At 48.0% G+C, this 13,623-nt stretch overlaps 1 protein-coding gene across 1 annotated transcript in view; it reads right to left on the reverse strand.

Moving 5' to 3' along the window:
- The window catches only part of unc13d (unc-13 homolog D (C. elegans)), a 653,595-nt gene that overhangs the window by 522,501 nt on the left and 117,471 nt on the right, over positions 1 to 13,623 (reverse strand). The window contains exons 6-8 of the mRNA XM_072481965.1: positions 6,582 to 6,780; positions 5,692 to 5,736; positions 2,248 to 2,316 (exon numbers count right to left, since the gene is read on the reverse strand). Coding sequence (XP_072338066.1) covers positions 2,248 to 2,316; positions 5,692 to 5,736; positions 6,582 to 6,780 — 313 coding nt within the window. The remainder of the gene's footprint in view (positions 1 to 2,247; positions 2,317 to 5,691; positions 5,737 to 6,581; positions 6,781 to 13,623) is intronic.

The raw sequence follows: 13,623 nt of genomic DNA on the forward strand, positions 1-13,623 counted from the left end.
CTCGCTGCAGCATCCCTGGGGAAGCCAGTGGATCCCACAATGTTGGTGGGTAAGTTTGCCGAAGTCGGTTTAAAAGAGCCCATGGTGTTAAAGGGCAAGATCCTGGCATGGATAGAGGATTGGCTGACTGGCAAAAGGCAAAGAGTGGGGATAAAGGGGTCTTTTTCAGGACGGCAGCCGGTGACTAGTGGTGTGCCTCAGGGGTCGGTGCTGGGACCACAACTTTTCACAATATACATCAATGACTTGGAAGAAGGAACTGAAGGCACTGTTGCTAAGTTTGTAGATGATACAAAGATCTGTAGAGGGACAGGTAGTATTAGAACAAAGAACAAAGAAAAGTACAGCACAGGAACAGGCCCTTCGGCCCTCCAAGCCCGTGCCGACCATGCTGCCCGACTAAACTACAATCTTCTACACTTCCTGGGTCCGTATCCCTCTATTCCCATCCTATTCATGTATTTGCCAAGATGCCCCTTAAATGTCACTATCGTCCCTGCTTCCACCACCTCCTCCAGCAGCGAGTTCCAGGCACCCACTACCCTCTGTGTAAAAAACTTGCCTCGTACATCTACTCTAAACCTTGCCCCTCGCACCTTAAACCTATGCCCCCTAGTAATTGACCCCTCTACCCTGGGAAAAAGCCTCTGACTATCCACTCTGTCTATGCTCCTCATAATTCTGTAGACCTCTATCAGGTCGCCCCTCAACCTCCGTCGTTTCAGTGAGAACAAACAGAGTTTATTCAACCACTTCTCATAGCTAATGTCCACCATACCAGGCAACATCCTAGTAAATCTCTTCTGCACCCTCTCTAAAGCCTCCACATCCTTCTGGTAGTGTGGCGACCAGAATTGAACACTAGAATCCAAGTGTGGCCTAACTAAGGTTCTATACAGCTGCAACATGACTTGCCAATTCTTATACTCAATGCCCCGGCCAATGAAGGCAAGCATGCCGTATGCCTTCCTGACTACCTTCTCCACCTGTGTTGCCCCTTTCAGTGACCTGTGGACCTGTACACCTAGGTCTCTCTGACTTTCAATAGTCTTGAGGGTTCTACCTTCGCTGTATATTCCCTACCTGCATTAGACCTTCCATATTGAGGAAGCAAGGGGGCTGCAGAAAGATTTGGACAGGCTAGGAGGGTGGGCAAAGAAGTGGCAGATGGAATACAATGTGGAAAAATGTGAGGTTATGCACTTTGGAAGGAGGAATGGAGGCATAGACTATTTTCTAAATGGGAAGATGCTTAGGAAATCAGAGGCACAAAGCGACTTGGGAGTCCTTGTTCACGATTCTCTTACGGTTAATGTTCAGGTTCAGTCGGTAGTTAGGAAGGCAAATGCAATGTTAGCATTCATGTCGAGAAGGCTAGAATACAAGACCAGGGATGTACTTCTGAGGCTGTATAAGGTTCTGGTCAGACCCCATTTGGAGTATTGTGAGCAGTTTGGGGCCCCGTATCTAAGGAAGGATGTTCTTGCCTTGGAAAGGGTCCAGAGGAGGTTCACAAGAATGATCCCTGGCATGAAGAGCTTGTTGTATGAGGAACGGTTGAGGACTCTGGGTCTGTACTAGTTGGAGTTTAGAAGGATGAGGGGGGATCTTATTCAAACTTATACAATAATGCGAGGCCTGGATAGAGTGGACGTGGAGAGGATGTTTCCACTTGTGGGAAAAAGTATAAGCAGAGGACACAATCTCAGACTAAAGGGACGACCTTTTAAAACAGAGATAAGGAGGAATTTCGGCAGCCAGAGAGTGGTGAATCTGTGGAAAGCTTTGGCGCAGAAGGCTGTAGAGGCTAAATCACTGAGTGTCTTTAAGACAGAGATAGATAGGTTCTTGATTAATAAGGGGATCAAGAGTTATGGGGAGAAGGCAGGAAAATGGGGATGAGAAAAATATCAGCCATGATTGAATGGCGGAGCAAACCTGTTGGGTTGAGTGGTCTAATTCTGCTCCTATGTCTTATGGTCTTATCATTAGCCCCTGATGTTTAAGAAAACTGGCGTTCTTAAGGCCCGAACTTTGTTCAGTGCCGAGCCAACTCTACTCTCATGAGTTGATGATCAATGTCGTTCTCCTTGTTTTACATGCTCACTTTAACTGTAAAGCTAAAATAACACACTTTTCAGAGCTGGATGTTCTATGCAGCATTAATTAGTAACTGTCACTATACCGCAAGTTTCTCAAAACCCCACAACTCGCAAAACACCATAAAACAGTGAGTTATACACTCACCTCTTCAGCCCAACAATTCCATGGATCTCACCAAGTCGGAGTTTCACAGGATCATCAACATCCAGGTCCCTTATGACAAAGAGCATTTACGCAGGTAAAATAATCTTTCTGGAGGCATTCAACATTGAAATTACAAAAACAAATTACATTGAAATAGCATCTTTAATGTAGGAGATTATCCTAAGGCCCCTCACAGATTCATAAATGAAGAATATGGCAAAGATGAAATATTAAGAATGGTGAGCAAAAGGTTTATTTGAGCATCTTAAGGAAGAGATGAGAAGCAGATGGTTCAGGAAGGGAATTCCAGAGCTGGGATAGCAAGGAAAATCAGGGATGTACATGAGATCAGATTTGGAGAAATGATGAGAACATAAGTGATTGAGAGATTGGAGAAAGTTAAAAAGAGAGACGAGGGCATGGAAATGTTGAAACGCATGGGGCGGGATTCTCCAACCCCCCCCGCCGGGCCGGAGAATCACCAAGGGCGGCGTGAATCCCGCCCCGACTCCGGCTGCCGGATTCTCAGGCGGCGGTTTATCGAAGGGGCAGGAATCGCGTTGCACCGGTCGGGGCCGTTGGCAGCGCCCCGCGATGGGTCGAGCGGCTGCCCGTTTTCGGCCGGTCCCAACAACAAAGAACAAAGAACAAAGAAAAGTACAGCACAGGAACAGGCCCTTCGGCCCTCCAAGCCTGTGCCGACCATGCTGCCCGACTAAACTACAATCTTCTACACTTCCTGGGTCCGTATCCCTCTTTTCCCATCCCGCCGGCGTAGAATACACCAGGTCCGTACCGGCGGGACCTGGCTCTGCGGGCGACATGCGGAGTCCTCGGGGGGGGGGGGGGGGGGCACGGTGGCCTGGCCCGCGATCGGGGCCCACTGATCCGCAGGTGCGCCTGTGCCATGGGAGCACACTTTGCCTCCGCGCTGGCCGCTGTAACGGTCCGCCATGGCTGGCGTGGAGAAGAACCCCCTGCGCATGCGCTGGGATGACGCCAGTACATGCTGGCGCTCCCGTGCATGCGCCAACTCGCGCTGGCCAGCGGAGGCCCTTCGGCATTGGTTGTCATGGCGCCAATCCCGCCGCCGCCGGCCTAGCCCCTGAAGGTGCGGAGGATTCCGCAGCTTCTGGGCGGCCCGACGCCGGAGTGGTTCATGCCACTCCTCGGCGCCGGTACGTCCCGCCCCGCCGGTTAGGGGAGAATCCCGCCCCATGAGGCAGGATTCTCTCAGCCCATGCCGGGCCGGAGAGCGGAGAATCGGCGCCATTGGCGCCCGCCGATTCTCCGCCCGGAATAGGCCGAGCGGCCGCACAACAAATCCAAGTCCCGACGTCGCCATCCACGTGTGGTGTGGTCTTACCCGGCAGGACCTCGGTGTGCATGCATCCAGGGGCGGCCTGGTAGGGGTGGAGCGGGTCTGACCCCGGTGGGGGCCTCCGCTGTGGCCTGGCCCACGATCGGGGCCTACCGATCTGTGGGCCGGCCTCTCGGGCTGGGGGCCTCTTTGGCTCCGCGCCGGCCCCTGTAGCCCTACGCCATGTTGCGTCGGGACCAGCGTGGAAAAGGGAGCCACTGTCCATGCGCGCATTGGCGCCAGTCCCACTGCGCTTGCGCAGGCCCACGGCGCCCATTTGACACTGGCATCGGCAGCTGGAGCGGCGTGGGTCGCTCCAGTGCTGTGCTGGTCCCCTGTAGGGTCAGAATTGCTCTTCCTGTGGGCATGTTGACACCGTCAAGAAACGCGACGGCGTTTACGATGGGGTCAACACTTAGCCTCAGGATCAGAGAATCCCACCCATGGTTCAATATTTTAACATTCAACGGGAGCCAATAAAGGACAGGGATAAAGGAATAGGGGTTGGTGATAGGTAGATAGGCTTGATGGCAACATCCTGTTAGTACTTGTCTGAGACACCTTCCCCAATCCAAGATAGACTAAGCACTTTTCAGGTCTGAAGGTGGAGGCCTTCAACACATTCATAAGTTTGCATAACATAAGGCGGGCGATGATCTGATCGGGGTAGCCATTATCTCACAGGAGGCTTTGATGTGTCTCATTTCTACATCAAGCTTGCACAGTGAGCAAATGGCTCAAGCCCTATTTATGAGGTTGCTGATAACAATCTTACACACGTGGAACTGTAGGAATCCCAATGCATATATTGATCAATGAAGGTAGGTTTACAATAGACAATAGAGGGTTCTCTTGGGTAAGATGCCTCAAATATTTGAGCAGCAGGTCCAATAACGTCTTGATTTTAACATTTTTATCCTTGATTTCACCCCTCTTGTTCTCTAGTGTCTTCTCAACGTATCTAACTTTCCCTAACTCTTCTCTTTCGACATCCACTCCAAGGTACCATGTAATGTTCTTTGATTGGGCTGATGTGGAATCTTAATATTGCTGTGTGAACAAAGAACATTAGACTTTGTTTTCTAAACAAAGGTATTTATTACTAACACTACACTAACAAATAACTAAAATGTTTAAGGTGAACACAGTTGGAAATAATTGTCTAACACTAACTTACACTAAGATACTACAGAGCTACTCTAATATGTGACTGCTATCAACTCCTAACAAACACCTTCTAAGGAACACATGGTGCATCCAGGTCCCAGGACTGCATGCTTGTCCCACCTGCTGGTCAGATGCTAGAACTACAACAGTAAAACATATAACTTATAATACACATGCGAACTACTCATGTTATACACAGATGATAGTCTACCTATCATCAAACTCAGCACATCAAGGCCTTGTCAATAGTTTTTACCACATGTTTAACACAGGGCTATGTGTTTGAAATTGATATATGGCTCTGGAGAGAGTGGGGAAGAGAGACTAGTTTGAGATGCAGACAGGAATATAAGGAGAGAGCACAGGACAGTGGGATTAATTTAGGATTAATGCAGGGCTATGGAGAGAGCATGAGGATTATTAATAATAATAATAATAATAATAATCTTTATTAATGTCACGGGTAGGCTTAGATTAACACTGCAATGAAGTTACTGTGAAAATCCACTCGTCGCCGCACTACGGTGCCTGATCGGGTACACTGAGGGAGAATTCAGAATGTCCTATTCACCTAACAAGCATATCTTCCGGGACTTGTGGGAGGAAACCGGAGCACTTGGAGGGAACCCGCGCAGGCACGGGAAGAACGTGCAGACTCTGCGTAGACAGTGACCAAGCCAGGAATCAAACCTGGGTCCCTGACACTGTGAAGCAACAGTGCTAACCACTGTGCTACCGTGCCACAATCTGTACCGGATTAGCAAAATTAGCAAAAATCTGGATAACATACAGTGGGTCAAATGGCCTTTCCTCTGTTGCTTCATGATTTTTCAACCATGTTCACCCTAAGGACCTTCTTCTGCTAAGGTACCTTCAATACATTCTTTGCACAGTAGCTCCAGGATCGAAATACTCACCACATGTCCATGTGCAGTTCAGTGTGACGGTAATCCTCGACTTTCCTGCAACAAGAGAGTAATTATTAATGACCTATCTTGGAATTGAGGCCAGTGAAGGTACATTCTCATCAATCCCTGGGGAGTAATATAGCCAACATGGTCAGTATGATGGTTCACACTGCTGGTTTACAGCAAATAGTGTACTGTCATGGTCATATACAGTTTGTCTTTTTGTAATAAAGTTAACTCATCCCCTGTCTTGTCTCAGTTAAGCAGAGCCTGGAGTTATTTTCTTGTCATACTCTGAATCCTTCCCACAGCCTCTCAAACTGATCAATTCCATTAATTTTGTCTGTCTCATGGTGAAGCAATGATTAGGAGCACCTTCTGACTGACTTTGCCAAACTCCCTCGGGTCCATCCAGGTCTGACGCTATCTGAGCTTGTGCTGGGCTAGCTGATGTTAGGGAGGGGTGGTTTAGACAGGGTGGACAGGGTAGAAGGGGAAACTGCCTTAAAGTCAGAGAGGGGGAAATCAGCCAGTGTTCCAGCTTTCCATTGCAGTGCGATGACACAGCCAGGAAGTTGGAGTGTGTGAGGGACAGGGTCAAGTGCAGCTACAATGCTTTACATAGTCAAAAAGCCTGCTGACACAAGAATGGGCTGGCATTAGGAATACTGAACAAAGATACCACACCATCCACCAACTCCTACCTGAAAGAAATGAAAAAAAGACAGAATAAAAACCAATAAGGATAGAAGTGGAAAAAATGAGGAGCCAGCATTAGAGGTGAGAGAAAACCAACCACATGAGAGAGTGAGCATCATCTCCAACCTCCCAAGTACAATACCATGGGAGATAGACTGGGTCAGCCTGCAGTGACTTAATGTGGCAATATTGATACTCACAAGAGAAAAGTTTCATTCCAAACGGGGTTCAGGGTCTGCTTCTTAACTTCTGTTCTTTGAATTTGATCCTGAGGGATTGAATCTTTCACTACAGCTTTCTGTCGCCTCCTGGGCAGGGGACTGTCTGCTCTGTTGGCCTCTTCCTCTTGCTGTCCTTCAGTAATCACCACGCCCAGCAAACAATAAGGGTCACTGAAACCTAGAGAAGAGATTCATTGCGAACATTTAGATTCAACGAGTTTGAGTATAACTTGATTCATGATACGTTTACCAAGCCCGGTGGAAAAACTCTGATTGCACTCCAGAATCTCCTACAATCTCATATACCCACTTCTCACGTACCTAGGCAGCATACCTGAAAAAGCTTGGCACTTGACAGGTGGGATCAATGTTTACCTTGATCAAGTGGATCGCCTGCTCATTGTAAAATCCACCCAATTTTAACCCCATTGAAAGCCACTCTATTCTGCCAGGGTATCGTCCCAATTAGTGAAAGTGAGAATTCTCTCCCTTCACTATAGCCATCAACAGCTTTCTCTCTCTCTGTTTTATCAGGGGATCAACTATCAGAATGATTCAAACTAACCCTACCCCCAATTGATGAATTTGAGCTGAAATACTATTATTGAAATGTTACTGATCAATCAACTATTTGACTGTATTATTAACATATTGTATAATTTATTAATACTGAATCAGTAAGATCAAATTTGATTAATTTCTTAATTATAATAATTATTTTGAAATGTCTGCTGTAATGTGAAGTGTCCATTCTATTGTTTAAAACTGCAATGACAATATGAATGAGTTATTCTTTGCGCTTTTACCTATCCTATCGCATTAATGATGTCTTTCATCTTATTCTGATATATCTCACTTAATCTTTCGATTTATCAAAGGGCTGACTGTAGCCAGGTATTTCTAATACAACTAGTATAGGTAAAAGATAGCTGTTTAAGCATAAATATTAAGCCCCAGTTTTAAATAACCATTTAAAATGAGAATTTCAGCACCCATAACCTCAGGTCATGACAAGACACGTAGCTTCAACAGAGGCACAAAAAGCCTGACACATGCATAAACTAATTGGAGATAAAAACAACATTTTCACTAAGATATTTTCAAAGGCAGTTTGACATTAAGAAATGAGCTGTACCAGTAATCAGATTAAGTGCGAAGCAGGCACCATAGCAACATGAAGGCCCCATTGTTCACAATGCAGATAACAGCTAAGTCAGAAGAAGAAGATCTGTTCTGGGGCGGTTGCTGTTTGTCATTTTTATCAATGACCTAGAGGAGGGCGCAGAAGGGTGGGTGAGTAAATTTGCAGACGACACTAAAGTCGGTGGTGTTGTCGACAGTGAGGAAGGATGTAGCAGGTTACAGAGGGACATAGATAAGCTGCAGAGCTGGGCTGAGAGGTGGCAAATGGAGTTTAAGGTAGAGAAGTGTGAGGTGATTCACTTTGGAAGGAATAACAGGAATGCGGAATATTTGGCTAATGGTAAAGTTCTTGGAAGTGTGGATGAGCAGAGGGATCTAGGTGTCCATGTACATAGATCCCTGAAAGTTGCCACACAGGTTGATAGGGTTGTGAAGAAGGCCTATGGAGTGTTGGCCTTTATTGGTAGAGGGATTGAGTTCCGGAGTCAGGAGGTCATGTTGCAGCTGTACAAAACTCTGGTACGGCCGCATTTGGGGTATTGCGTACAGTTCTGGTCACCGCATTATAGGAAGGACGTGGAGGCTTTGGAGCGGGTGCAGAGGGGATTTACCAGGATGTTGCCTGGTATGGAGGGAAAATCTTATGAGGAAAGGCTGATGGACTTGAGGTTGTTTTCGTTGGAGAGAAGAAGGTTAAGAGGAGACTTAATAGAGGCATACAAAATGATCAGGGAGTTAGATAGGGTGGACAGTGAGAGCCTTCTCCCGTGGATGGAAATGGCTGGCACGAGGGGACATAGCTTTAAACTGAGGGGTAGTAGATATAGGACAGAGGTCAGAGGAAGGTTCTTTACGCAAAGAGTGGTGAGGCCGTGGAATGCCCTACCGGCAACAGTAGTGAACTCGCCAACATTGAGGGCATTTAAAAGTTTATTGGATAAGCATATGGATGATAATGGCATAGTGTAGGTTAGATGGCTTTTGTTTTTTGACTTCCCATGTCGGTGCAACATCGTGGGCCGAAGGGCCTGTACTGCGCTGTATCGTTCTATGTTCTATCCCCTGCTCATAGAATTTACAGTGCAGAATGAGGCCATTCGGCCCATCGAGTTTGCACCGGCCCTTACAAAGAGCAACCCACTCAAGCCCACTTATCTACCCTATCCCCGCAACCCAGCAACCCCCACTTAACCTTTTTGGACACAAAGTGCAATTTAACATGGCCAATCCACCTAACCCGCACATCTTTGGACTGTGGGAGGAAACCGGAGCACCCGGAGGAAACCCACGCACACACAGGGAGCACATGCAGACTCCGCACAGACAGTGACCCAGCGGGGAATCGAACCTGGGACCTTGGAGCTGTGAAGCAATTGTGCTAACCACTATGCTATCATGCTGGCCTGGCATCTCCTCCTCCTCGGAGATGGCCACATGTTTCCCCTCCTCCATCTGCAGCACGTCGCCCCACTGGCAAAACCTCCGCATCGTGGGTCTGCCAGAGGGGATTGAGGGAAGGGACCCAACAGGCACCATCGCCCAAATGCTGGGCGAAATCGGCGCTCTACAACAAAGGGGTGCGATTTTGCATGCTATTCCCGGCCAGACTCTGGGTAACGTACCAGGGGTAGGAATATTACTTCGGCACCCAGGTGGAGTTCGTAAAAATTAACAACCTGGAGGGAGAACAGACGCGGCAGCGGTGAAGACAGCAGGGACAGAGAAAGAAAGGGAATGAGAGTGGAGGACGGACCGAAAACAAGGACTGTTATGTGGCCTATGTTTTTGCATGGGACTATGATGCCTCGTTTTCGTTTTCATCTCCTTTTTCAATTTGAAAATGGGAAACAGGGAAAAGGGAGCGAGAATAGAGAAAGCAGGCAAAGGGGGTGAGATAGGGGATGTAGATAGGTAGGCAAAATGGGGCCAGGGCTAGACCAACACTGGGAGGGAAGCCACCGTACTAGCGTGGAGGGCTAGCACGGAAAGGCCGCGGTGCACCTCTCAGGGGAGAGGGAGCGTCTGGCCAAAAGCGCAGGGGGGGGGGTGTGTGACACAGAACAGATGGGGCGGGGAAGAACACAAGGGGGGGGACAGCGAGAAGAGGGACAGGGAGGGGGGAATAGGGAGGTGGGGGACGGAGGTGGGGCGGACACGCAGAACAGAAAGGGAGCAAAAAGACAGGAAAGGCTAGGCAGAGAGACAGACATAGGCCTCAGCATAGAACATAGAACATTACAGCGCAGTACAGGCCCTTCGGCCCTCGATGTTGCGCCGACCTGTGAAACCACTCCAAAGCCCATCTACACTATTCCCTTGTCCATATGTCTATCCAATGATCATTTGAATGCCCTTAGTGTTGACAAGTCCACTACTGTTGCAGGCAGGGCATTCCACGCCCTTACTACTCTCTGAGTAAAGAACCTACCTCTGACATCTGTCTTATATCTATCTCCCCTCAATTTAAAGCTATGTCCCCTCGGAAAGCATGAAGCAGGGTGAGAAACCAGGATGGTGCTGCAATCAGCCACTCAGGAGGGCCCCTGGGCAAAGGTACACCCCGGAGTGCAGGGGCCCACTCATGATGTGTACACTAATAGTCAGCAGCCATGTTGAGTGCCCCCTGGACGAAGGGAAATCCCGGAGCGCAGGGACCCGATCTCATGGTGAGAGCGGCGACCACGGCCATTTTGAGCGGCCCCCGAACAAAGGAAAACCCAGACTGCAGGGGCGCGTCCACCAGGTAAGTATGGTTGATCCCGCAAGACCGGGGGGGTCAGAAAACTGCCACCAGGATTGTTACCTGGAAAGTAAAGGGACTTATGTTCTGCGGACGCAATCGACACTCCAGGATGGTATGTTGCCTCCCTGGTGCAAGGGTCAAGGATGTCTCGGATCGGCTGCAGGAGATTCGGGGGGGGGGGGGGGGGGTCATTAGCCAGCTGTTGTGGTGCACATAGGCACCAACGATATAGGTAAAAAATGGGACGAGGTCCTACAAGCTGAATTCAGGGGGTTAGGAGTTAAACTAAAAAGTAAGACCTCAAAGGTAGTAATCTCAGGATTGCTACCAGTGCCACAAGCTAGTCAGAGTAGGAATGTCAGGATAGATAGGATTAATGCGTGGCTCGAGAGATGGTGCAAGAGGGAGAGATTCAAATTCCTGGGGCATTGGAACCGGTTCTGGGGGAGGTGGGACCAGTACAAACCGGACGGTCCTATATCCGGTCCTGTGTAATGAGACAGGATTGATTAATGATCTCATAGTTAGGGATCCTCTCGGAAGGAGCGATCACAATATGGTGGAATTTAAAATACAGATGGAGGGTGAGAAGGTAAAATCAAACACTAGTGTTTTATGCTTAAACAAAGGAGATTACAATGGGATGAGAGAAGAACTAGCTAAGGTAGACTGGGAGCAAAGACTTTATGATGAAACAGTTGAGGAACAGTGGAGAACCTTCCAAGCGATCTTTCATAGTGCTCAGCAAAGGTTTATACCAACAAAAAGGAAGGACGGTAGAAAGAGAGAAAATCGGCCGTGGATATCGGATATCTAAGGAAATAAGGGAGAGTATCAAATTTTGGCCCTTTTGAGCCTGCTCTGCCATTCATCACGATCATGACTGATCAACCAACTCAATAGCCTAATCCTGCTTTCTCCCCATAGCCTTTGATCCCATTCTCTCCAAGTGCTATATCCAGCCGCCTCTTGAATATATTCAAAGTTTTAGCATCAACACTTCCTGTGGTAATGAATTCCACAGGCTCACCACTCTTTGGGTGAAGAAATGTCTCCTTATCTCTGTCCGAAATGGTTTACCCTGAATCCTCAGGCTGTGACCCCTGGTTCTGGACACACCTATCATTGGTAACATCTTCCCTGCATCTAACCTGTCTAGTCCTGTTAGAATTTTATAAGACTCTATGAGATCCCCCTTCATTCATCTGAACTCCAGCGAGAACAATCCCAACCTAATCAATCTCTCCTCATATGACAGTCCCGCCATCCCTGGAATCAGTCTGGTAAACCTTCGCTGCACTCCGTCGAGACCAAGAACATCCTTCCTCAGTGAAAGAGACCAAAACTGCACACAATACTCCAGGTGTGGCCTCACCAAGGCACTGTACAATTGCAGCAACACATCCCTGCTTCTATACTCGAAACCTCTTGCAATGAAGGCCAACATACCATAAGCCTTATTTGCCGCCTGCTGCACCTACATGCTTACCTTCAGCGAATGGTGCACAAGGACACCCAGGTCCTGCTGCACACTCCCCTCTCCCAATTTACAACCATTCAGGTAGTAATCTGCCTTCCTGTTTTTGCTTCCAAAATGAATAACCTCACACTTATCCAAATTACACTGCATCTGCCATTGGTTTGCCCACTTGCCCAACCTGTCCAGATCTTGCTGTAGGATCCCTACATCCTCGTCACAATTCACCCTTCCACCTAACTTGGTATCATCTGCAAACTTTGAGATGTTACATTTTTTTTGTGAGGGCCACGAAGAATCTAGCACGAGTTTTAAGGATACAAAGTAATAACATTTATTTACAATAACATATATATATATAACAGCAGCAGCAACTTCCCTTGCTGCACACTCCTTCCTGCTGGTTCCAAACTGGCCAGCTTTATTTATACTTGGAGTTTACTAATGGTTTCTCCGCCCCCCTCATTGGGGAAGCTCATACTCCCACAGGATTGTGGGATTGTCATTAGTCCCCAGCCAATGGTAAGCAGGCAGGTTATAACAATTTTGTTCCCTTATCCAAATCATTAATATATATTGCGAATAGCTGGGGTCCCAGCACCGACCCCTGTGGTACCCCACTGGTTACTGCCTGCCAATTTGAAAAGGAGCCATTAGTCCCTACTCTTCTTTTCCTCTCTGCCAACCAGTTTTCTATCCACCTCAGTACATTTCCCCCAATCCCATGCGCTTTAATTTTGCACCAGAATCTCTTATGCGGGACTTTGTCAAACGCCTTCTGAAAGTCCAAATATCCCACATCGACTGGCTCCGCCTTGTCGACTGTACTGGTTACCTCTTCAAAGAATTCCAACAGATGGGTCAAGCATGATTTTCCCTTCATAAATCCATGCTGACTCTGATCCTGCAACTGCTTCCGAAATGTTCCGCTATAAAGTCCTTGATAATGGATTCAAGCATTGTCCCCACTACCGATGTTAGGCTTACTGGTCTATAATTCCCTGCTTTCTCTCTACTTCCCTTTTTGAATATCGGAGTGACGTGAGCTACCCTCCAATCTGCAGGGACAGTGGCTATAGAATCCCGCAAGATGACCACCAATGCATCCATTATTTCCAGAGCCACCTCCTTAAGTAAAGACGAGGACTAGGGAATTGCCATATTGATCAGCAAGAGGACAGGATTTACGGAGACCAAGACGGTTACGGACTCAGGGGGACGGTATGTCATGGTCAGTGGTGGCCTGGAAGGGGCACCAGTCGTACTGGCAAATGTGTATGCTCCCAATTGGGACAACACAGAATTTATAAAAAAGACCATGGCGGAAATCCCCAACATCGACACACACTGACTGATAATGGGGGGCAACTTTGACTGCATGCAGGACATATTGACCGACCGATCAGACCCCAGAACGGGGAAAAAGACTGGCATGGCTAAGGAATTAGGAACATTTGTGGAGCAGATGGGGGCCGTGGACCCATGGAGCTTCCTACACCCGGGAGAAATGGAGTTCTTGTTCTTTTCGCAAGTGCACAGGGTGTACACCCGCATCGACTTCTTTGAAGTAGGGAATCATAGGAGCGGAATATTCCGCAATCGTCATCTCCGACCACGCTCCACATTACATGGATGTGAGGTTGGAGACAGGCCGTGCC

The sequence above is a fragment of the Scyliorhinus torazame genome, chromosome 18, assembly GCF_047496885.1.
Source record: "Scyliorhinus torazame isolate Kashiwa2021f chromosome 18, sScyTor2.1, whole genome shotgun sequence".
Taxonomy (NCBI): domain Eukaryota; kingdom Metazoa; phylum Chordata; class Chondrichthyes; order Carcharhiniformes; family Scyliorhinidae; genus Scyliorhinus; species Scyliorhinus torazame.